This window comes from Sus scrofa, chromosome 7 (genome assembly GCF_000003025.6).
Source record: "Sus scrofa isolate TJ Tabasco breed Duroc chromosome 7, Sscrofa11.1, whole genome shotgun sequence".
Lineage (NCBI taxonomy): Eukaryota > Metazoa > Chordata > Mammalia > Artiodactyla > Suidae > Sus > Sus scrofa.
Window position 1 is genome coordinate 38328474 of NC_010449.5, and position 22799 is coordinate 38351272.

Genomic DNA, 22799 nt, shown 5'->3' on the forward strand with positions numbered 1-22799 from the left:
GTCTCTCCACTCCCGCCTCCAGAGTCCAAGGGTCCAAGTGGTAGGCTGTTTGAGGTCTGCTGGGCACTACAAAGGGAGTCTGCACTGGAGAAGGTTGGTGGGTGGGCGACATGGCATTCGAGGAGCTGCTAGACAAGGTGGGCGGCTTTGGGCCCTTCCAGCTGTGGAACGTGGCACTGTTGGCCCTGCCCCGTGTGCTGCTGCCCATGCACTTTCTCTTGCCCATCTTCCTGACTGCCGTGCCGGCCCACCGCTGTGCCCTGCCTGGAGCCCCTGCCAACTTCAGTCACCAGGACGCATGGCTGGAGGCCCACCTGCCCCGGGAGCCTGATGGCAGGTTCAGCTCCTGCCTCCGCTTCACCCATTCCCGGGCCCTCCCCAACACCACGTTGTGGGGACTCGGGCAGAGCCCTGGGGAGCAGCTGGAGGGTGAGCCCTCCACAGTGCCCTGCCCTCAGGGCTGGGAATACGACCACTCGGAGTTCTCCTCCACCATTGCAACTGAGGTACCCAAGCTGGGAGGTTGGGGAACACGTGAACGGATGGGCCTGTACTATTTTGGGTGATTACCCTGTGGGCCTTTGACACATTACTTTACCTTTTAGCATCTCAGTTTACCCATCTGTAGATGGGGGTCTATAAGTGCTGTTTTGTTTCTAGCTTCTAGAGCTGCTATTATTAATTGAGAGGTGATTATGGCAGGGAGGGGCTCATAAGATGGCCCCAGGGAGTTGTGGCAGAGAGTGAGAAGGGTGTTTCTGCAGTTAGAGGTGGAGAAAAACAAGAGAGGCCTCCTTCTCTTCCTTCCTTTGTTCTGGGCCCCAGGTCTAGGATTTACATAAACCAACTGGAGGAGTGCATGTGGGGGCAGAGTCTCTCTGGGAAGAAGAACTCCTCTTGTCATGGTCAAGGCTTTCTGTGGGAAGAAGCTGAGGCCACAGGGTTGCAAAGGGGCAAAGTTTTCCACCCCCACCCCCCAAGGTGGGGTGAATAGTTGGGGGCTTATTATCTGACATGGAGGTAGCAGGATGGCACAGTTGATCTCAGAAGGCCCTGGGGTCTGGAGAAAAGGGGTTGGTACCAGCTGGAGAGGGGCCCGTGCCCATGGGAGGCCCCTCCCTGCCTGTCCCTGCAGTGGGACCTGGTGTGTGAGCAGAAAGGCCTGAACAGAGCCACTTCCACCTTCTTCTTCGCCGGTGTGCTGGTGGGGGCCGTGGCCTTCGGATACCTGTCTGACAGGTGGGGTGAGGTAGGGGGGGCCCAATAAGGGTGTGGGGTGGGAAACCCTTTTCCACTAGCTGGGGTATGGACGTAGTATACCTGTGTCTTGGGACCTCACCTCTACAGGGCGCTGACCCTGCATGACCTCTGTGCAGGTTTGGGCGGCGCCGTCTGCTGCTGGTGGCCTATGTGAGTGCCCTGGTGCTCGGCCTGGTGTCTGCAGCTTCAGTCAGCTACACCATGTTCGCCATCACCCGCACCCTCACTGGCACAGCCCTGGCTGGCTTCACCATCATCGTGATGCCACTGGGTGAGGCAGGCGAAGGATGGGCAGGGCCTGGAAGACTGGAGGGAGGCAGCTGTCAAGGGTGAGACTGAGTCCATCTGGCCCTTACTAACTATCTTCCTGTTTCCAACCCCTGCCCTGGGTCCAGAGCTGGAGTGGCTGGATGTGGGACACCGCACTGTGGCCGGTGTCCTGAGCAGCACCTTCTGGACAGGCGGCGTGATGCTGTTGGCACTGGTCGGCTACTTGATACGGGACTGGCGATGGCTTCTGCTGGCTGTCACCCTGCCTTGTGCCCCAGGCATTCTCAGCCTCTGGTGAGACCTGTGGGCAGCTGGGGAGCTGGAGATATAAGAAGCCAGAGACAGAATCAATCAGAGGCTGAGATTCAAAGACAGACTGAGAGATGAACAGAAACAGTCAGTGACCAAGAGAAACAAAGAGACAGAGATCAATATAAAGAAGATGGCACCAGGGCATGTGAAGCAGAGAAATAGGAAACTAAATATAGGGAGAAAGAGATGGAATGACAGAGACAGAATCACTGAGAGACAGTGAGAGACAAAGACTGAAAGGCAGACTGAAAAGGACAGATGGAGATGAAGACATGAGTGAACATAAGAGACAGAGATGTAGAGACAGAGCCGAGCAAAGGGCACAAAGTGCCCTAGAGGGGTCAGGATGAGGGCAAAGCCAGCACAAGGGTAGGAAGTCCAAGCGAGGCGGAGGGGAGGCTGGGCAAGGTGGGCATTTCATAGCCTCCCCAAAATGAGCTGGCTTTGAATGACCCCCCTCAGTATGTCTGTCTGTCTCTGCTTCATCCTATGCCCCCTGGTCACCTATGGAAGAACTGGGTAGCTGGTGCTGGGGGCCAAGGTTTTGGGGGCAAGACCAATTCAGTTGAGTAGAAAAGGAACTCCCAGGCTGTTGGGGACCTAGGCCTGGGCAAGAAAGTGTGGGATGAGGTGGCTTTGAAATTGGACCTTGAAGTATCATAAAAGACTAATAATTCAATGATAGAATCATGGTTCCTCAGGTGAGGAGGGCTTGGGAAGAGAACAAGTTCCGGGATGAGGGGACTGTGTGGGCAAGAGCTTGGAGGTCGTCAGCCTGTGGTGTGCCCAGGAGGGAGATGTGGCTTAGGGTGCTGGCTCTGACTGAAGGACTTCTTCTTGTCCCTACAGGTGGGTGCCTGAGTCTGCACGCTGGCTTCTGACCCAGGGCCGTGTGGAGGACGCCCATAGGTACCTGCTCCGCTGTGCCAGGCTCAATGGGCGGCCCGTGGGCGAGGACGGCCTGAGCCGGGAGGTGAGGGTGAATGTATGTGTGAACACATGCAAGTACGCGTGTGTGTGTGTATAATCTGTGTCAAGGGTCCCCTTCCTGGAGTCCACTCTGTGAAGGAAAAGCTCCTGGCCCCCAGTAGAGAGCTCCAAATTCTTCAGAATGTCCTACTGGCCCTGCTGGGCCACATCCTTGACTCAGGCCCACTCTTCCCAGCTCCCATGTGCATCCCCTCCCTCGCTACTGCAGAAGGGAAGGGTGGCGATCCAGGGAGAACAAGCTGCCTTGCTCAAGTGACACAGTCAACTCCGATGTCACAAACTCTCCTCCTCCCTGACCAGGCCCTGAGCAAAGTGGCTGCTGCCGAGCGAGTGGTCCGAAGACCCTCATACGTAGACCTGTTCCGGACACCAAGGCTCCGACACATCTCACTGTGCTGCATGGTGGTGTGGTGAGGAGGGTTCTAGCTGGGGGGGCGGTGGTGGGGGTGGGGGTGGTCGGGGAGGGGCAGACTCCAGGCTGGTGCTGAGTGTGAGAGAACAAGGGACAAGTGAAAACTGTCACTATGGATGGCAGGAGGATCTGCCTCTTGGGGGAAGGAACTCTGGAAGGTCAGGGTGGAGTAGGCACAGAGACATTTGGGTTCAAATTCAGGCTCTGCCACTTCTTTACTGTGAACCCTTGAATAGGTCGCTTTGTTAACACTCTGTTCAAACACTCAGAGCCTAAGCAGTTCTTCTGATATATTAGTTCCTGTCTCACAGGGTTGCTGTAAAAATTAGGTAAAGGCACTTCAGCCACTGGCATGTGCTGCACACTCAGAGGGGATTATAGGGACAGGGAAGGTCGTAGGCAGCGGGGTCCGAAGGTGGGAGAGATGGTCCCTCTATAAGGCCAAGGCTCCTGAGAAAAGAGCACAAGGGGGTGCGAAGAAGGGCCCCTGAGTGGCTTCGCAACCTTCCTCAGGTTTGGAGTGAACTTCTCCTATTACGGCCTGAGCCTGGATGTGTCGGGTCTGGGGCTGAACGTGTACCAGACGCAGCTGCTATTTGGGGCAGTGGAGCTGCCCTCCAAACTGTTGGTCTATCTGTCCGTGCGCCACGCGGGACGCCGGCTCACGCTGGCCGGAACGCTGCTGGGCACCTCCCTCTCCTTGGGCTTCAGGCTGCTGGTGTCCTCTGGTGAGCCCCGCCCAAGCCCCGCCCATTCTTAGAGGCCCGCCTCCCGGCTGAGAACCCCGCCCTTTCCCGGAAGCTCGACTCCAGGCCAGTTAAGTCCCGCCCTCCCCGGGGGCTCCACCTCCCATCCTGGGACAACCTCGGTCCTTCCACAAGTCCTCTCACTGCCTGAATTCCTTTTCCTCCAGAGATGAAATCCTGGAGCACTGCCCTGGCGGTGTTGGGGAAGGGTTTTTCTGAAGCTGCCTTCACCACTGCCTACCTGTTCACATCAGAGCTGTACCCTACTGTGCTCAGGTGAGGGGTCCCAGGCAAGCCACCTGGAGAGGGCGTGTTAGTCACATCTCTTACCAACACCCCAGATACACACTCTACACCCTATTCCCTGTTACCCATTCCTTACAGAGCTAATCAGAGCCTTCTGTGTCTAAGTCTGGGAGGAGGTGGGACATTTTATTCCTAAGGGACCCTGAGAAGGTCAGTCAACTTCTCTGGGCCTCCTTTAAAAGAAAACCATCACAAAAGGCCCCCATCTGTCCATCCCATGCCATCCTACCCACCGCTGCCCAAGCAGGGCTGCCCTTGGGGGTTGTCTCTAGACAAAAGGTCTCATCCCTTTCAGGTAGCTATTGACAGGTGGTCAGGAGATGGGTAGACAGCTGGGCATGTTTAGAAAGCCCTGTCTCCTCTAACATGGCAGGGGCTGTTCCAGCTGCTGGTCCACTTCCTGGCACCCTACCGTTTCCCCATCCTCTCTCTGGTGACTCTTGTTTTTCCTTCAGCAGTACCTGACTGGTACAATCAGAATGGGGGCCCATTCTCTAGTGGGTGCTGGCTCGGGAGCCCCTGGCCTGGGGATGGGTGGGAAGACCACCTGAAAGAAGCCCCAGCTTTCTTAGCCATCTGGGGAGAAGGGGGCACCCGGGCCTGCCAGCTCCAGGAAGCATGACTACAAGTAGGTATGAGCACCAACCTCCTCCTCCATCCTTTCTCTGAACAGACAGACAGGGATGGGGCTGACTGCACTGGTGGGCCGGTTGGGAGGCTCTTTGGCCCCACTGGCAGCCTTGCTGGATGGAGTATGGCTGTCACTGCCCAAGCTCGCTTATGGGGGGATCGCCTTGCTGGCTGCCTGCACTGCCCTCCTGCTACCAGAGACAAAGCAGGCACAGCTGCCAGAGACCATCCAAGACGTGGAGAGGAAGAGGTGTGTGCACAGGACTGTGTCAGTGTGAGCATATGCATGTGGGTCTGGGTCTTCAGGTACCTGGCACCTTAGGTAAGATTCAGAGAGGAAGACATGTCTACACACGTGTATCTGGTGCATGGATGCGAGTGTGCACAGATGTGTGACCTGAGGCACGTAAACTGCATGTATGAAAGTGTACCCAAGTCCATACCTGTGTGTGTTTCCAGGAAGAGGAGGGCGTGTATACACACTCAGGTATGCCTGTGCATGAGGGATGTGTACAAGCATGCGTGGGAGTCATGTGTTTGTATATCAGGAATGGGGGGTGCTTGAGGCCAGCTGGAGTGGGAGGCTGGGAGGCTAAACTCCACCAATGCTCATGACTCCTTCCTCCCCAGTGCCCCATCCAGCCTTCAGGAGGAAGAGATGCCCATGAAGCAGGTCCAGGACTGAGTGGTATCAAGGGCAGGCCCTCCGCACAAGTTCTGCAGCAGGGGCTGAGAGAACAGAGGGCAGGCCCCGTGACCGGGGCTGGGGGCATCAAGCCCCCTGTCCAGGGCTGGAGTTGCCCCCTCTCTGTGCTCATCCAGCCTTGACTATTTGGCCTCCAGCAGCAGAGCAACTTCCCAGAATGCAGTGGGCTGCTAGAGAATTCTGGCACCCCTCTCATGACTGGGGGATTCTGTAAATAAAGGCGCCCCTGGGGTTGGGGCAACAGTGAGGAGCTGTGGGATGAGCCCAGGATGGGAAGCCACTGAATCTGGCCCTGGGTTCTAGTCCCAGTTTTGCCACTGATTTCTGGGTGACCTTGGGCATATGGTTTTCTCTCTCTGGGTCTGGTCATCTCTCAAATAGAAAAGTGAAACCTCCTCGTAGACCTCACCACAGGATTTATCTGCTGTCATGCTCAAATGAAATGTCGAAGAAGGTGCTTCCTCTAGAGATGGTGCTAAACAAAGGGCTGTCCTGTAATGACTTCTGATACCCACAGGGCTGGTGGGCATGCTGTCCACTGTGTGGTGCTGGGGGCTGCACAATGCCAGAGCCAGGGGACCAGGATAACACGGCTCTTTGTTCCAATAGCTGGTTCTGCTACCTCCCAGGCACTCTGCAGCGCAATGCAGCCCCCCGCCCCTACACTCCCCATCCTCCAACCCACTGTCTAGGCCTCATGCCTAAAGAAGAGTTGAAGGCATGGGAGCCACCATTTTATTGGAGAAGCCCAAATAAACACAAGTTTTATGAGTACCTTGAAGTTACAGAATTTTCTGAGTCAAGGGATTGGGAAGGCCAAGAGGCCGACCCTTCAAATGGGGTGGCCTGTCCCCTGACCAGATAGGAATGGGAAAGGGAGGAATTGGCAGAGAAAGTCTAGACTCTGGTCTACGATGGAGCCTAGGATCAGGCCACCAGAATCCCACTTTCTCCCACTCTCATAGGACTGGAGATTTCTGTAGCTCCCACTGGACCATGGAAGGGATGACGGGAGGTCTGGATTAGGGTGAACTCTCCTGTGAGCATCTCATTTGGATTTTATCTCCACGGGGTCATAGATGTAGCAGCCCACATCACCAATGTTCACACCTGAGGGAAAGAACTCTATCACCAAGGGCCTTGGGGCCAGAGGGTGCTGGGCTGAGGGCTAGAGGGAATTGGGAGGGGCCTGGGGTGTGTTTGACCACAGGGAAAGTTGTCCACACATCCTCACAGACCTACATGCCATGTTTTAGGCCCAGTGTCTGGGGTGGGGCTGCCCACCTTTGGGGCCAAACAGGTAGCCATAGCAGGGGATGTGGCAGTAGGGGACGCCGTCATGCTGGGACAGAGAGAGAGAGAGAGTGAGATGTCTGAGCTTAGCTCTTTTCCCATTTTCAGCCTTCCACCTCCCAGCATAATCACCCACTTCTGCCTTGCTCACCTCGGCATGACTCCCAGCAGTCAGGGTCTTCCGGCACCGCTGGCACCTCAGACAGGGTCGGTGCCAATTTCTGCCCAAAGACATCACCTTCTCAGCTGGTGAGGGAGAGGTGGCAGTTTGAGGGGCAGGGCAGGGAGACACACTTGCCTTACACCACCCCCCTGCCCTCTGATGCCCACCCTAAGTGCCCCCTTCCCTAGCTTTCTATTGTCACTTACCAAAATAGACGGGTTCCTCACAACCAGGGCACAGAGAGGTCTCCCCAGTGAACGTCTTCATGTAGGGAGGGCCTTTAAAGGGAAGAGGTCCCCGCGAGGACTGAGGTGGAGGCTTGGCCTAAACAGGGCCCACCAGCACTGGCCTGCGTATGGCACTGTCCTCTTCCAAAAGCCAGGCTCATCCCAGCGCCTCTCACCCATATGGGCATGAGTCTGCCTTCCTCAGGCAGAGCTGAGCCCTCCACCCCCACTCCATTTCTTGCCCCATATCTATCTGTAGGAGGGACCACCTGCTTCCTTTTTATGCTCCCAGGGGCTCAGGTGCCCACTAGCCCAACCCTGTCAGCAACTCAATCCTCAGGAAACCTGAGCTGATATAGGAGCTGGCCAGGGCAGGGGTGTCAGGTGTTGGGGAACAGAGTGTCACTGCCCACTCCAGGGGATGGAGGAAGGAACAGGGAGAGGGGAGAAGTGGAAGAATGTGAGGGGCTGGCGCATCTCAATGACCCTCCACTCTAGGTCATTCTTTCCATGGCCCCAGCCTGGGAGGGTCCTGAGTTCCAGGCCAGATTTTCCTCTGTCTAGCTGTGTGACTGTACAACTTCACCTGCCTTGTCCAGACTTCAGTTTCCTCACTTGTAAAATAGGGGTGATAATGCCATCTGCCTAATTTTCCTCTTAATCAGCAGCTTACATGAGGAAACATCAAAAAGGGGGCAGAGAAGACTTTGTCATGAACAAAGTGGCAGAGGGCTAGGTGGGATCTTGCCAACTGGGCCCACCCTGTGTTCCATCCTGGGCAAGGGTCAGGAGGAGAAGTAGCTAGGGTCCAATCTCACTTACTTTTCTTGCCCTGGGGGAGGCCAGGTCTGGGCCTGGGGGAGCTGAAGCTGCTGGGGCTGAGGGGGGTGATGCTGGCAGGGATGGGAGCTGGGGATCTGTAGAGGTAGGAGCCCACACCACCAATGTTCACCCCTGCAGAAAGAAGAGGGGAGGTCAGGCTTGAGCCTCCAGCTCCCAGGCACAAGGAGGGTTTTGTTGTCCCCTGGCCCCTTCCAGGCTGGTACTTACCCCTGGGTCCAAAAAGAACCCCATAGCATGGCTTGTGGCAATACGGCCTTCCGTTGTGCTAGGCACGAGGAGAGGGAAGAGGATTGCTTAGGGCCCAAGAGGGCCTCCCCTGTGCCCCACAATCTTTTCCCCAAGACAGCTGCCGTTTGTATCTTTCTACTGGCCTGGGTTGGTGGGTCTAGGAGTAGTGAGGGGTGGGCTGGCATGCCAGAAGTGCCACTGTGGTTGGGGGAAAGGGAAAGAGCAGGTCAGGAAGCACTGCTGCTTCTCTTTCCCACCTGACAAAAGGCATGAGATCCACCTGCACAACTCAGGCTCCCCAGATACTGGATGGTGTGGTGCCTCGTGGGTAATTCGATTTGGGGAGTTGGCTGCCGAGGTTGATGGTGGTGGGCTGATGGGGCTGAAACTGGGAGCTGGTGACAGGCACAGGGCTGTGCAACCCAGCCAAGCCTCACCTCTGCATGCCCTCCTGGGGACAGGACGTTGTGGCAGTGCTCACATTTCAGGCAGAAGCGGTGCCAGTTCTTGCCCAGGGAGCTCACCTTCTCTGCTGTGGGGGGACAAGGTTGAACCAGGCAGCGGGGAGCCAGGCCAGGCAGAAGGTGCACTCCTTTTTTCCCTGGGTCCCACCCGCCCGGATTCCTAGAGACAATGGGGAGTGTCTCTGGGAGGCCAGCTCCATCCCGCCAGAGTGCCCTGCGCCCCAGAGGTCTGGAACCACAATTTCGCCACCTCCTTGGGTACTTATGGAACCCAACGGCTCCCACTCGCCCCGTCTTCTCCTCCCCTTCCTCCGTCCCAGCCTCACCAAAGAAAACGGGCTGCAGACAACGGGGGCAGATCCAGCTCATGGCTCCATGCGCTGAGCAGCCGGCACTGCACACCTTAGGCAAGTCCGCTGGAGCTCAGGTCCCACCTCCTCCACTGGCCCCGCCCACGGCTCAGCTGTGAGCCTTGCCTTGCGGAACCCGCTGCTCTTCCACGTTCAATGGCCGCCAGAAATTTAGAACCACTTCGGGGATGTAGGCAATTTTGACGTTACTTCTAAACATTAAGCTTTGGACCGGTGGAGAGGAGAGAAGGTCCTGAAGCTAGACAGAAGGAAACTCTCCAGGGTATAGACGCCATGACAATACCATTATTTCCCCAAAGCTAGGGGTTAGGCATTATTTGAAATATTTTAATTCCGCCTTTCAGTGGCAGGTGTTAAGAGCGGGGGAATCTGGAGCTTATCTTTGTCTTATTTACTCACTCTTTAGCTTTAGGCAAATTACTTAACCCTCTTCTGCCTCTGTTTTCTTACCTGTACAACGAGTAATGTAATAAGTCTCTCCCTCATAGGATTGTGGTGAGAATTAGATGTTAATTCGTGCAAAGTGCCCAAACAGTACCTGGCACCTAAATGCTATAAAAGTGATAAGTATCATTATGATGGATCCCATAATGAACCCACGACTCTTAGTTTGGAAGCCCCCAAATGTGGTCTGCATACTATGGTTTGCTCATAAAATGATAATGCTTATTCAATATAAAAGTATAATTCAGACATCAATTACATATTCCTAATTTAGTTTAAGATGTTTTAATATTTGTTAAAAGTAGCTCAGCAGTGCTTCAAAGGACACTTCAAGAAATTCAAACCTACAGAATGGGAACAAATATTTGCAAACATATCTGATAAGGTTCTACTAATCAGAATATGTACAAGACTTTTATTTTATTTTGTTTATTTATTTATTTTGCTATTTCTTGGGCCGCTCCCGCGGCATATGGAGGTTCCCAGGCTAGGGCTTGAATCGGAGCTGTAGCCACTAGGCTACGCCAGAGCCACAGCAACGCGGGATCCGAGCCGCGTCTGCAACCTACACCACAGCTCACGGCAACGCCGGATCGTCAACCCACTGAGCAAGGGCAGGGATCGAACCCGCAACCTCATGGTTCCTAGTCGGATTCGTTAACCACTGCGCCACGACGGGAACTCCAAGACTTTTAAAACAATAAAAAGACAACCCAAATAAAAGATGGGAAAAAACTCTGAATAGACATTTTTCCAAAGACAATATACAAAGGTCAACAAACATATGAAAAGATGCTTATCATTTGTCATTAGGAAAATGAAAATCAGTACCACAGTGAGAACATTTTACACCTACTAGAATGGCTACATTAAAAAAGGAGAGTGTTAGTGAGGATAGCAAAACTGGATCCTTCATACAAAGTTGACGTGAATGTAAAATAGTGTACCCCACTGAAAAAGTCTGGCAGTTCCTCAAAAAGCTACAATTTTATAGTCACCCTATGATCCTTGCACTCCTCACACACACAAAGTGCATGTTCACACAAAAACTTGTGGATGAATATTCATAGCACTGCTATTCACAATAGCCGAAAGCTGGAAAAACCCAAAGTCCATCAGCTGATGAATGGATAAACAAAATGTAATCTTTCTGGAGTTCCTGTTGTGGCTCACTGGTGATGCTGACTAGTACCCAGGAGGACTCAGGTTCGATTCCTGGCCTTGCTCAGTGGGTTAAGGATCCGGCACTGCCATGAGGTGTGGTGTAGACCGGCAGCTGCAGTTCAGATTAGACCCCTCGCCTGGGAACTTCCATATGCTGCACCTGTGGCCTAAAAAGCAAAAACAAAAACAAAACAAAACAAAACAAAAACACCTCTATCTATGATAGAATGTTATTCAGCCATAAAAAGGAATAGAGTACTGTGATCATCATTGTACAACCATAAATGTAATAAATTGAGTTTAAAATTTTAAAAAAATAAAAAAGGGAACAGAGTACTAATGCATGCTACAACATGGATGAACCATAAAAATATTAAGTGAAAGAAGCCAGATACACACCACCGCATATGACATGTTCAAAATAGGGAAATCTATAAAGCTAGGAAGTAGATCAGTGATTGCTAGGGGTTTAGGGGAGGGGCAATTGAGAGCATCTGCTAATGGGTACCAGGTCTCCTATGGGAAGATGAAAATGATCTGGCATTAGATAATGGTGATATTTACCCAACCTCACTGGATATTCTAAAAATCATTGAATTGTATACTTTTAAGGGTGAAATTTATGGTATGTGGATAAGGTCTTAATAACACCTGAAGGTAACTTTTTTTTTTAAAGATAGCTCAGCAAATGAGGGGCAGGGCCACAGCCAAGGAGACAAGCCCTCGATAAAGTATCATGGTGAAATGAAGAGTTTTCTGGAGTATGTTCCTCTGTTTTATCAGGGCGGTTTGTCAAAGAGCTGAAGGGGCTGTGTGTGCTAAACCCATCACTGGGCTACAGCACTGTGCCCTGCTGGGTGAAAGGAGTTCTATTTGTGTCTTGGGAATCTGAGACCCTCTCTGGACTTTAGATTCCTCAGCAGGGCAATGGGGATAGGACTGGTGTCTCTGAACTTCTACTCAACACTCCTTTCTTCACTTGTCTCCATGGGTACTTTTTGCTTCTAACAACACTGGTTTTATCTTCCTTGATGACTTCTAAAGGTGGAAGGCTTGCACACTGTGAAGTGAACTTCTACACTTTCTCATTTATTTTTAGTTTTGGGGGAATATTTCAAGATCCTTAGTTTTATAACTGTGTCTTAAAGGGATTCCTCTTTAACATGTTTGAAAAATGTTAAAGTTTTAGTCTCCACTGATATTTTACTGTCCTGTTTCTGCCTCTCAGGTGTTTATTCTTCAGGAAGGCAGATCAAGATTCACTGCCTTTTGCTCTCTATGGCTCTCATGAAGAAGGTCACACATTAGGAGGTTGGGAGGACTCCGTTATTGTATTTATTCTTGGACATGCTGCCTCCTTTAGGAAAGCTAACTTCATCACCCAAGAATCTATCCTCAGAACTTCCAGGGCACATCAAATAATCCTTTTCTAAGGTTCCCCAGCTCTCTCTGCATTGATCGCCTTGTGCCCATGCCTCAGCCTTCGAAATGGGCCATCTTTACCATGGCATCCAGCACAGGGCCCCAAACAAAGAAACAAGCATCAGAGCATGACTTACCATGGTGCTTTCACACAACTTGCTATGAGTCAGTGGGCAAATGCTTTACTGCTCCCCATTTCTGAGGCCTTCCTATATCACATGGCCACAACAAACACAGTGTGCCCTATCTCTTCTATTTCAGTGCTTAGGAAAGACTAGTTGAGGTTCTTCCTTGCCAAATATTTGCCATCCATTTGCAGTACAGCAAATCACAGTATTCTACTTTTCTTCCTTGCCTGGCTTCCATTGTTCTAACACTAAAAATCTTTGTAAAGAATGTTAACAGGGAAAATTCACATCTCTTGTAGGAGTGTATCTGCAGTTACTGAGAGTGGCTATTTTGAATACTCTGTGTGACTAAAACCTCTAAAATGATATTTTAACAAATACCACAAATGAGTAAGTCCAGTAGAGTGGAAGTTTGTATCATCTCTGGTAAGAGGCAGGCCCCTCTTTCATAAAGATGACTATTCCCTTGGTGCCCCACCTCCCAGCCCTTTGCTTTTTCCTGCACAGACCTCTGTCACAGTATCTGTAAATGTTGGGTTACACTTACTTTGCTTCTTCAATTAATAGGATTGATTGAGACTTATTTCTGTATCTGTAGCACAAAGTATAGGGTGGGTGCTCAGTAAAATGACAATTACAATACAAATTACTATTACAATAAAAATCTCCCATTAACACTCTTTACTTCATGTTTTTAAAAACTCTATTGTTAGGGAGAGGGAGGGAGTGGGAGGGATCGGGAGCTTGGGGTTATCAGATACAACTTAGAATAGATTTACAAGGAGATCCTGCTGAGTAGCATTGAGAACTATGTCTAGATACTCATGTTGCAACAAAACAAAGGGTGGGGAAAAAAATGTATACATGTAAGGATAACTTGACCCCTTGCTGTACAGTGGGAAAATAAAAGAAAAAATAAATAAAAATAAATAAAAACTCTATTGTTAGGCACATATATGTATTATAATTGTGTTTTCTTGATAAATTGACACTTTTATTACTGTTGTCAGGCTGAAGAAACAAGCTTTGAATTCTAGGTAAGTGGCGGTAGATATCATGACCTCAAACACCTGGAGGACTGTCACATGGAAGAAGCATTAGGGGCACTACTGAGACCCCTGAGTAGAGGTTATGGGGAAGCAGATATGGATTCAGTTCAAGAAAAGAACCTTCTATTAGAGCTAAATGTGGAGTGGATGCTTCAGACAGTGGTGAGCTTCCTGTCTCTGGATGTTATAAGTAATGTTAGAGAACAAACCAACTAATCATCAGTGTTAACAAGGAATGCATGGATCATATTCAAACAGATCTTTAAGGCTGCTTCACAATTTGATGATATATTATTTTGTGATTCCATTCTCAAAGAAAGTTTGGAATTTGTGTTAGCAAGGAGAATTTCTAAAAAAGTGAGGGCTACCACTTATGGGATGCCAGTCATAATCACTGTTCTTGTCCTTTGTGATAACTACAACCACCTGATGAGGGATTTAAATGTTATATTACCAAATGTAAAGAAAAGGAAAGTGGCTCGGAGAAGTTAAGAAATGTGTTCAACATCAATGCAGATTCCCAGGCATTCTGACTCTTGAGCTCATACTTTTTATATTTGATGCTCCTAAGCATGGCTTCTGCTAAACTACCCATTATTTCAGTCTGAAAGGATACTACATTTGTCTGCACAGCATCTCTGTACCTAAAGAGGGCCTAGCCAAGTAAATAATGGGTTGAGATACATAAGGCAGGGAAGTGTCATTAAAACTTTTCCATGGTTTCTTAGTGCCCTCAGGATGAAAGTTTTTAACTTGGCTCTAGGACTCTCCACCTCTCCAGTCTAATAAGTCATTTCTCCTGTTGCCTCAACCCCTCTATACTAAAAGAGCTTCCTAAACCTGCCAAGTTCTTTCCTGCTGCAAGGCCTTTTTTGCAAATGCTATCTCTTTTCTGGGAAGTTGCTTCCCTAATATCTTCACCTCGCTAATTCCTGACTAACCTCAGCTCCCCCTCACCTATTCAATACCAGGCTACTGACTCCAGGCATTTACTCCTATAGCATCATGTGCTGGAGGGTAGAGAGGGGGTACAATCTATGATAACTGTGTTTTCCCTGCCTGAGTGATGAATCAAATGAGGAAAAAAGGCAAATGAAGACCCCATGACTAAGGCTAATTTGCAGCTTAGTGGGAGAATAAAATAGGTCTGCCAACTTCCTGCCTACCTCCCCATAACAATCTAGGCTTTGTCTACTCCACTAGTCTGTGAGCCCCATGAGGGCAGGGACCAGGGCTGTTTTGCCAACCACTGTGTATGCTTCCAGTGTCTTGCCCAATCTCTGGCACATAGTGCTCAATAAATATTTATTGGTGAAGGAATGTTAAGTGTTGCATACAAGTCTTCCTCAAGTGTGAGTAGATGAGGACCAGTGAGAGATGTGTAATTAGGAGTGGACTGGTAGGGGCTGAGAGTTTTGTTATAACAAAAGCTCTAGAGCAATGGAGGCTCAGCTGTCTAAAAGTAAGGACTCAGGAGTTTGTTTTTTAATATACATGAGGATCAGCGTGTATGACACAAAAAAAATGGAATATGATTTAAACTGATCCTGATTATAAATACTAGGTAACTAATGAAGTAAAGAGAGACCTGAACATTTGCTTTGGCAGCAAACCAATCCCACTAATTACAGTAATTCATGAAAACTTACTAATTAAGCTCAATTAGCATGTAGCACAATTACGTCTATCATTAAATATATGGCAAAGAAGAGAATGCAGGAAAGTGTTATACAAACTGTAAAGCACCTTACAAATATGGCTGCTATCATGTGTCATGTTAGCACTGCAGTGAGCTTTGATTACAGCTATAAACTCCTGTCATTGTTCAAGTACGTGGCCATATGCTTATGACTTTTAAGGCATTATCAAAATCTCTACCTAGGGATGACTCTTTTAAAAGGTTTCATTCAGTTCTGTATATTAATGAAAAATCAGTCTTATCTCTTTATTGTTGTGTTTTTCAACCTTTATTAGCCATAACCGTTGTGCTTTCTCACTCCATGTGCTATCCCCTCCAACTAGAAAGCTTTACGTTCTGTAGTTTATATTACTTAAAAAAAGAAACACATACACAAAACAAAAATAGACTGAAACACTGTGTTAAAATACACTAATCCTCCCACCTGTAGAGAACTGCTGTTGTATAATCACACATTTTTTACGGCTCTTCCAAGAGTCTGTCAGATTTTTTCCCTTGTTTCCCAGTGTCACCTTGCCATCACATGAACCTGTTGAGAGCACCTTGTATTAGCTACTTGTGGTTAGCTTCTTAGGGCTTAAATTAAGTGAGCTACATCTTGTGATTCAGGGGCATCAGCTGGACTGATTTAGAATCAAGACTGGCAGAAAGGACTTCTTGACCCTTTGCCATGGCTGCCTTCAACCTATGCTCACGAAAAAAATCAAAAGCTTTAAATGATGGGCTTCCATGCAAAGATGGATTTGGTCTCTCAACATGTATTTCACTTGAAAGTATGTTTTTAAATGACCTCCAAATAATTTCCAGCATGAAAAAATGTATCAATATGCTGGAGTCCGAGAAGAAAAGAGGAGTGCAACTTGGTGGTCAGCTTACTTCTAAATCTGATATATGGTATCAGTGCTCCTTGGTGTAAAACTACCAGCAACTTCCTCCTTGTTTTACTAAGGTCTTCATGGCAGGGGCGGGGGGAATGCTAAATTTTTTTTTTTTAACAATATATAAGAATAGTCCAGGTCATGAGATACATGTAATAAGACCAAAACAGTTTAATCTTATGAATTCAGACAAATGCAAATGCTTACCTTTTTATAGAAGAGTCTTTCAGTTCCTCTATGAAGCTCCAGGCCACAAAATCAGGAGTCAAGTTCTAGCCTCTTCCCGACTCCAAAATGATAAAGCTTTTTCTCTTCTTCTCCTAAGCTTTTGGAACAGGCAGAACTATAAGATCTTTATTTCTAGTCTCTTACTACCCTACACTCTTAGCATCAAAAAAGGGGCAGCAATTACTAGTATCTTATTGGGGATAAGAACCTGAGCACCCACCTTTTGATAAAAAGCCACAAAGAGGAAAGCTACAAAGAAGGCACTGAATCTTTGCAGTTCTATAGGGTACATTTTATACTTAGAAGCATTTCCTTTGGAGAAATTCATCCCCCCCCCCCCCCAGTTGTACATCAGTTAAGCTTAGTCCAGATTCTTCAGTAGGGTAGACCTTGCCTTCCCAGGGTGAACTTATGACCTGGGCCTGGTCTGAGTACTTCATCCAACTGGCCACAGTAATTGTTGAGGGACAGAAATGTGACCCAAGTCACACTAATCAACATCCCCCCTGAGATTCTTTGGTGCTATAAGGAAAAATACACTCTCATTTTTGAGATAGATGTCTATATGGACCATGGCAGTTTGAGACTGCAGGGGATAACTTGCCCCTGAGTGGAGAGAAAATGAGAAGCCAAGCAGAATTGAGGAAATGGGGAACAGAGTCCTAATGACATCTCTGACATCCTGGATCTAATTGTGACTCAATTACCAAACCACAAATTACCACCTATCCATTTATTTTCTTAAGCTTATTTGAGTTCTGTTTCTGTTACAACCGAAAGCATCCTAATTAATACATCATGCACTCTTATACAGAAAGAAGTGCGGCTTCTTGTATTTAAGAATTACATCACATGTAAAATTCTGACACTGTAGACAGCTTTATACAAACATATCCTGAGGTGATTTTCAGGATAACCTTGTAAGAAAAAAGACTAGGAAATAATATGTAAGAAAGAGACCTTAGGAGTTCCTGCTGTGGCACAGTGGGTTAAGAATCCGACTGCAGGAATTCCCATTGTAGTTCATTGGGTTAAGAACACTACATTGTGTCCATGAGGATGCGGGGTTTGATCTCTGGCCTTGCTCAGTGGGTTAACGATCTAGCATTGCCACAAACTGCAGCGTAGGTTGCAGCTGTAGTTTGGATTCACCCCTGACCCAGGAACTTCCATATGCCATGGGTGTGGCCATAATAAAAAGAGGAGTTCCCATTGCGGCTCAGTGGTAATGAACCTGACTAGCATCCATGAGGACACAGGTTTGATCCCTGGTCTTGCTCAGTGGGTTAAGGATTCAGCATTGCCATAAGCATTGGTGTAGTTTGCAGATACAACTCAGATCTGGTGTGGCTGTGACTGCGGCTAGCAGCTGCAGCTCTGACTGGACCCCTAGCCTGGGAACTTCCATATGCCACAAGTGCAGCTCTAGAAAGCAAAAAAAAAAAAAAAAAAAGAAAGAAAGAAAGAAAGAAAATAGACCTTAGACAAGTAATCCAATTTAAAATGGACAAAGCGTTTGGTTTGGATAGTTTTCCAAAGAAGATATGAAGAGATGCTTGACATCATTAGTCATTAAAGAAATGCAAATCACTAGTTCCCTGGTGGCTCAGCAGATTAAGGATCCAGTATTGTCACTGCTGCGGCTCTGGTTACTGCTGTGGCATGGGTTTGACCCCGGCCCAGGACCTTCTGCATGCCACAGGTGCAATTCTAAAAAAAGGAAATTAGGAGTTCCCATTGTGGCGCAGCAAAAATGAATGTGACTAGGAACCATGAGGTTGCAAGTTCGATCCCTGGCTTCAATCAGTGGGTTAAGGATCCAGCATTGCTGTGAGCTGTGGTGTAGGTCGCAGACGCAGCTTGGATCTGGCGTTGCTGTGGCTCTGGTATAGGCCGGCAGCTGTAGCTCCGATTAGACCCCTAGCTGGGGAACCTCCATATGCCATGGGTGCAGCCCTAAAAAGACAAAAAAAAAAAAAAAAAAAAAAGAAAAAAGAAATTAAAATAAAAACCATAAGGAGGACCTCCCATCATGGTGTAGCAGAAACTGGCTGTGCCATAGGCCAGCAGCTGTAGCTCTGATTTGACCCTAGCCTGGGAACTTCCATATGTGGTTTAGGTGCGGACCTAAAAACAAACAAATAAACAAACAGAAAACCACCACCAACAAAAAAACCATAAGGAGGTACCACTTACCATCCACATAGAATGGCTATGACAAAAAAAAGAAAAACAGAAAATAATGAGTGTTGGAAAAGATGTGGAGAAAATGAAACTCTCCCATTTCTGGTAGGAATGTAAAGTGGTTCAGGTGTAGAAAGCAGTCTGAGAGTTCCTCAAAAAGTAACATATTGTTGGAGATCCTGTTGTGGCGCAGTGGTTAATGAATCTGACTAGGAACCATGAGGTTACGGGTTCGATCCCTGTCCTTGCTCAGTGGGTTAAGGATCCGGTGTTGCAGTGACTGTGCTGTAGGTTGCAGACACGGCTCGGATCCCATGTTGCTGTGGCTCTGGCGTAGGCCAGCAGCTACAGCTCTGATTCGACCCCTAGCCTGGGAACCTCCATATGCTGCGGGAGCGGCTCTAGAAAAAGCAAAAAGCCAAAAAAAAAAAAAAAAAAAAAAAAGGTAACATATTATAATGTCGTAATGTCAAAGAAATGGAAGAACAGAGAGCTCTAAGGATCAGTTCCTCCACTAAAGCTATCATTAAGCTGGCAAAAACTTAGAGAGTCAACTTTTTCAGAACTCTGGAATCTAATAAAAACTTAAAGTGGAGTCCAACCAGTGGTGTACTTAATGAAAAAAGCAGCTACTAAATTTCAGTAACAAAACGCTGTAGCATTTTTGCTTACCTATCTACCATCCCCTATTTCTATTCCCCAGCTTAGAGATGGCCATGGGGAAAAGAGCTCACATTCCTGATGTGGCTTGCTGGTGCCAGGGGGAAAGCAATATGCGCCTTGTTCTCAAAAGATTGTGGATGTGAATTTTGCCCGGTCTGATGGTTCCCTGTGGTCACGCTGGAGCAACTTTCAAAGTAACATCCATTAAGAGCATTTGAAGACATATATTACCAGTTGCCCAGAGAAAGAAACAGTGAATGGGACAAGCAGCAGACAGATCTGAAAGTCTGGAAAGGATGAGTCTGAAGAGGAAGATATATGGTGAACTAAGGATCTGAAAAGCTACCATGTATATGGGAAATCCAGCAGGCAAAGTGTATCCCCAGGGACAAATCTAAGACCTGAGAAGCCCCTAGGCATGCACTTTTGGCTGCACTTTGGTTCCATGCATTAGACAATAACTTGAAGCCATACAAAGAGAGAAAGAAATCTTGTAAAGGTAATAAAGGTAAATATAAAAGCCAGTATTATTGTATATTTGGTTTGTAACTCCTTTTTAGTTTCCTATATGATTTAAAAGAAAAATGCATAAAACAATAATTATAAAACTATGTCAAATAGCATGCAATATATAAAGATGTAATCTGTGACAAAAACAATATAAGGAGTGAGATGGAGGTATATAAGAGAATTTTTGTACACTATCAAAGCTAAGCTAGTATCCATTCAAACTAGATTGTTATAAATTTAAGATGTTAATTGCAATCCTCATGGTAACCACTGAGGAAATAACTAAAAAATATACAGACTAGGAAATAAGAAGAGAATCAAAATGATATACTGCAAGTCAATCAAACAAAAAATACAAGAGGATCTGAGGAATAAAAAAGATATGACATAAAAGAAAACAAACAGCAAGATACCAGAAGTCCTTTCTTATCAATAATCACTTTAAATGTAAGTAGATTAGCCCCTCAATAAAAAGAGAGAAACTGGCAGAATGGATTTTTTTTTTAAACTTTTTAGGGCCACACCTGCAGCATATGCAAGTTCCCAGGCAGTGTCCAATCAGAGCTGCAGCTGTCAGCCACAACCACAGCAATGCTAGATCTGAGCTGCATCTGCAACCTACAGCACAGCCTATGGCAACGCTGGATCCTTAATACACTGAGCAAGGCCAGGGATAGAACCTGCATCCTCAGAAATACCAGTCAGGTTCTTAAACCACTGAGAAACAATGGGAACTCCCCAGAATGGATTTTTAAAAAAGTTATCCAACTATATGCTGTCGATGAAAGATGCACTTTAGATCCCGAGATACACATAAGCTGAAAGTAAAACGATAGAAAAAAATATTTTACGCAAATAGTAACCAAAAGAGAGTCACAATGGCTATATTAAAATTAAACAAAATAGACTTTAAACAAAAAATTATTGGGAGTTCTCTTGTGGTGCAATGGGTTAAGGATCTGGTGTTGTCACTGCAGTGGCTCAGGTCACTGCTGTGGTACGTGTTGGATCCCTGGCCCAGGAACTTCTGCATGCTATGGGCATGGCCACAAATTGTTACAAGGGTCAAAAAAAGGTCATTATACACTGATAAAAGCGTCAGCTCATTAAGATGATACAGCAACTATAAATGCATACATATCAAACAGAAGCCCAAAACATATTAATCAAACATTGACCAAATTGAAGGGAGAAATAGTTCTGCACTAATAGTCAGAGATTCTAATACTCCAATAATGAACAGAACGTCTAGAGAGAAGTTCACTAAGAAAGGACTTGAACAACATTAAATTAACAAGATCTAACAGACACACACAGAGAACACTTCATCCAAAAACAGCAGAATATACAATCTTCTCAGGCTCACATATTAACATTCTGCAGGACAGATCACATGTTAGGTCACAAAGCTAGTCTCAATACATGTAAAAAGATTAAAATCATACAAAGTATCTTCTCCAACCACAATGGAATAAAGTTAAAAATCAGTAACAGGAGGAAAACCAGAAAATTTACAAAATGTAGAAATTAAACAACACACTCTTAAAGAACCAATAGGTCAAATAAGGACTCACAAGAGAAACTATAAAATACTTTGAGATGAAGGAAAATAAAAGTACAACACATAAAAACATAAAGGATGCATTGAAAACAGTGCTCGGAGGGAAACTGTAGCTATAAATTTTTTTTGTCTTTTTTTTTTTTTGGTCTTATTAGGGCTGCACCCAGGGCATATGGAGGTTCCCAGGCTAGGGGTCCAATCGGAGCTGTAGCTGCCAGCCTACGCCACAGCCACAGCAACACCAGATCCTTAACCCACTGAGCGAGGCCAGGGATCGAACTTACAACCTCATGGTTCCTGGTGGGATTCACTTCCGCTGTGTCACAATGGGAACTCCTATAAATATTTAAAAAAATTTTTTTGTCCTTCTGTCTTTTAGGGCCGCACCTGTGGCATATGGAGGTTCCCAGGCTAGGAGTCTGATTTGAGCTGTAGCCACCAGCCTATGCCATAGCCACAGCAATGCGGGATCTGCGCTGCATCTGCAACCTACACCACAGCTCATGGCAACGCTGGATCCTTAACCCACTGAGTGAGGCCAGGGGTTGAACCCGCCTCCTCATGGATGCTAGTCAGGTTCGTTAACTGCTTAGCCATGACAGGAACTCCTCCTGTAAATATTTTTTTAAAAGAAGATCTCAAATCAACAAGCTAACAACACCTTGAGGAACTAGAAGAAAAAAATAGCCAACAAAACCAGTGAAAAGATAACCTACAAAATAGGAGAAGACATTTGCAAATCATGTATCTGACAAAGGCCTAGTATCCAGAATATGTAAAGAATTCTTATAATTCTACAACAAAAAGACAAACAACCCAATTTTAAAAATGAGAAAGGACATCACTAGACATTTCTCCCAAAAAGATATATAAATGACCAAAAAGCACATGAGAAGATGCTCAATATCATTAGTCATCAGGAAAATGTAAATCAAAACCACATTGAGGAGTTCCCTGGTAGTGCAGTGGGTTATGGATCTGGTGTTGTCACTGCTGTGGCTTGGGTCACTGCTTTGGCTCAGGTTTGATCTCTGACCCAGGGAACTTCCTCATGCTGTGGGTGTGGTCAAAAAGAAAAAAGCCACAATGAACTACTCAGATGGTTATAATATATGAAAAAAGAAATTAACTAGTGTTATGGATATGGAGAAACTAGAACCACTGTACACTGCTAGAAGGGATAAAAAATGATTCAGGTGCTATGGGAAACAGTTTGATGGTTCCTCAAAATGTTAAACATAGAATAACCATGTGACCCAGGAATTCCACTGCTAGGTATACACTGAAAAGAACTGAAAACAAATACTTGAATAAATACTTGTGCATGACTGTTCACAGCATTACTATTTACAACAGCCAAAAAGTGGAAACAACCCAAATATCTATCAACAAATGAATGGATAAACAAATTAAGGTATAAACATGCAATGGAACATTATTCAGCCATGAAAAATAATGAAATACTGATAAATACTACAACATAGATGAACCTCAAAAACAAGTGAATAATGGAACATTATTCAGCCATAAAAAATAATGAAATACTGATAAATACTACAACATAGATGAACCTCAAAAACAAGTGAAAGCAGAAAAAGTCACTGATTGTATGATTCCATTTATATAAAATATCCAGAATATGTAAATC

At 46.8% G+C, this 22799-nt stretch overlaps 3 protein-coding genes across 8 annotated transcripts in view; 1 reads left to right on the plus strand and 2 right to left on the minus strand.

Annotated features, from left to right (window-relative positions):
* SLC22A7 (solute carrier family 22 member 7) lies at positions 1 to 6406 on the plus strand. 2 transcript variants are annotated; one of them, NM_001044617.1, is made up of 10 exons: positions 111 to 506; positions 1136 to 1239; positions 1377 to 1531; positions 1656 to 1824; positions 2692 to 2815; positions 3133 to 3242; positions 3758 to 3972; positions 4158 to 4266; positions 4970 to 5176; positions 5557 to 5611. In NM_001044617.1, exons 1-10 carry the CDS (start codon positions 111 to 113, stop codon positions 5609 to 5611), a joined length of 1644 nt encoding a protein of 547 aa, NP_001038082.1. The 2 variants fall into 2 exon arrangements, with proteins under 2 accessions (XP_020954032.1, NP_001038082.1); XM_021098373.1 differs by lacking the exon at positions 1136 to 1239 and having other exon boundaries at positions 1 to 506; positions 5557 to 6406.
* CRIP3 (cysteine rich protein 3) lies at positions 6143 to 10153 on the minus strand. Of its 5 annotated transcripts, XM_021098749.1 has the most exons (8): positions 9177 to 10153; positions 8824 to 8918; positions 8366 to 8423; positions 8138 to 8269; positions 7295 to 7366; positions 7077 to 7171; positions 6917 to 6974; positions 6143 to 6742 (listed from the first exon to the last, which is right to left on the minus strand). In XM_021098749.1, exons 1-8 carry the CDS (start codon positions 9217 to 9219, stop codon positions 6681 to 6683), a joined length of 615 nt encoding a protein of 204 aa, XP_020954408.1. In that variant the 5' UTR covers positions 9220 to 10153; the 3' UTR covers positions 6143 to 6680. The 5 variants fall into 5 exon arrangements, with proteins under 5 accessions (XP_020954408.1, XP_020954406.1, XP_020954404.1 ...); XM_021098747.1 differs by having other exon boundaries at positions 8824 to 10153; XM_021098745.1 differs by having other exon boundaries at positions 8138 to 8423; positions 8824 to 10153.
* The window catches only part of ZNF318 (zinc finger protein 318), a 45512-nt gene continuing 37611 nt past the window's right edge, over positions 14899 to 22799 (minus strand). The window contains exons 9-10 of the mRNA XM_021098752.1: positions 16213 to 16330; positions 14899 to 15656 (exon numbers count right to left, since the gene is read on the minus strand). The gene's annotated coding sequence lies outside the window, so the exon portion shown is untranslated. The remainder of the gene's footprint in view (positions 15657 to 16212; positions 16331 to 22799) is intronic.

What these genes read in the sequence shown, in the direction of transcription:
- SLC22A7 (NM_001044617.1), top strand. Translation starts at nt 111, where the DNA reads ATGGCATTCGAGGAGCTGCTAGACAAGGTGGGCGGCTTTGGGCCCTTC. An exon ending in TTCGGATACCTGTCTGACAG is followed by an intron (nt 1,240 to 1,376) that starts GTGGGGTGAGGT and finishes ACCTCTGTGCAG; the next exon opens with GTTTGGGCGGCGCCGTCTGC. An exon ending in CAGGCTGCTGGTGTCCTCTG is followed by an intron (nt 3,973 to 4,157) that starts GTGAGCCCCGCC and finishes CTTTTCCTCCAG; the next exon opens with AGATGAAATCCTGGAGCACT.
- CRIP3 (XM_021098745.1), bottom strand. Translation starts at nt 9,219, where the DNA reads ATGAGCTGGATCTGCCCCCGTTGTCTGCAGCCCGTTTTCTTTGGTGAG. An exon ending in TGAGGAACCCGTCTATTTTG is followed by an intron (nt 7,172 to 7,294) that starts GTAAGTGACAAT and finishes CTCCCTCACCAG; the next exon opens with CTGAGAAGGTGATGTCTTTG. An exon ending in CTACCTGTTTGGCCCCAAAG is followed by an intron (nt 6,743 to 6,916) that starts GTGGGCAGCCCC and finishes TCTTTCCCTCAG; the next exon opens with GTGTGAACATTGGTGATGTG.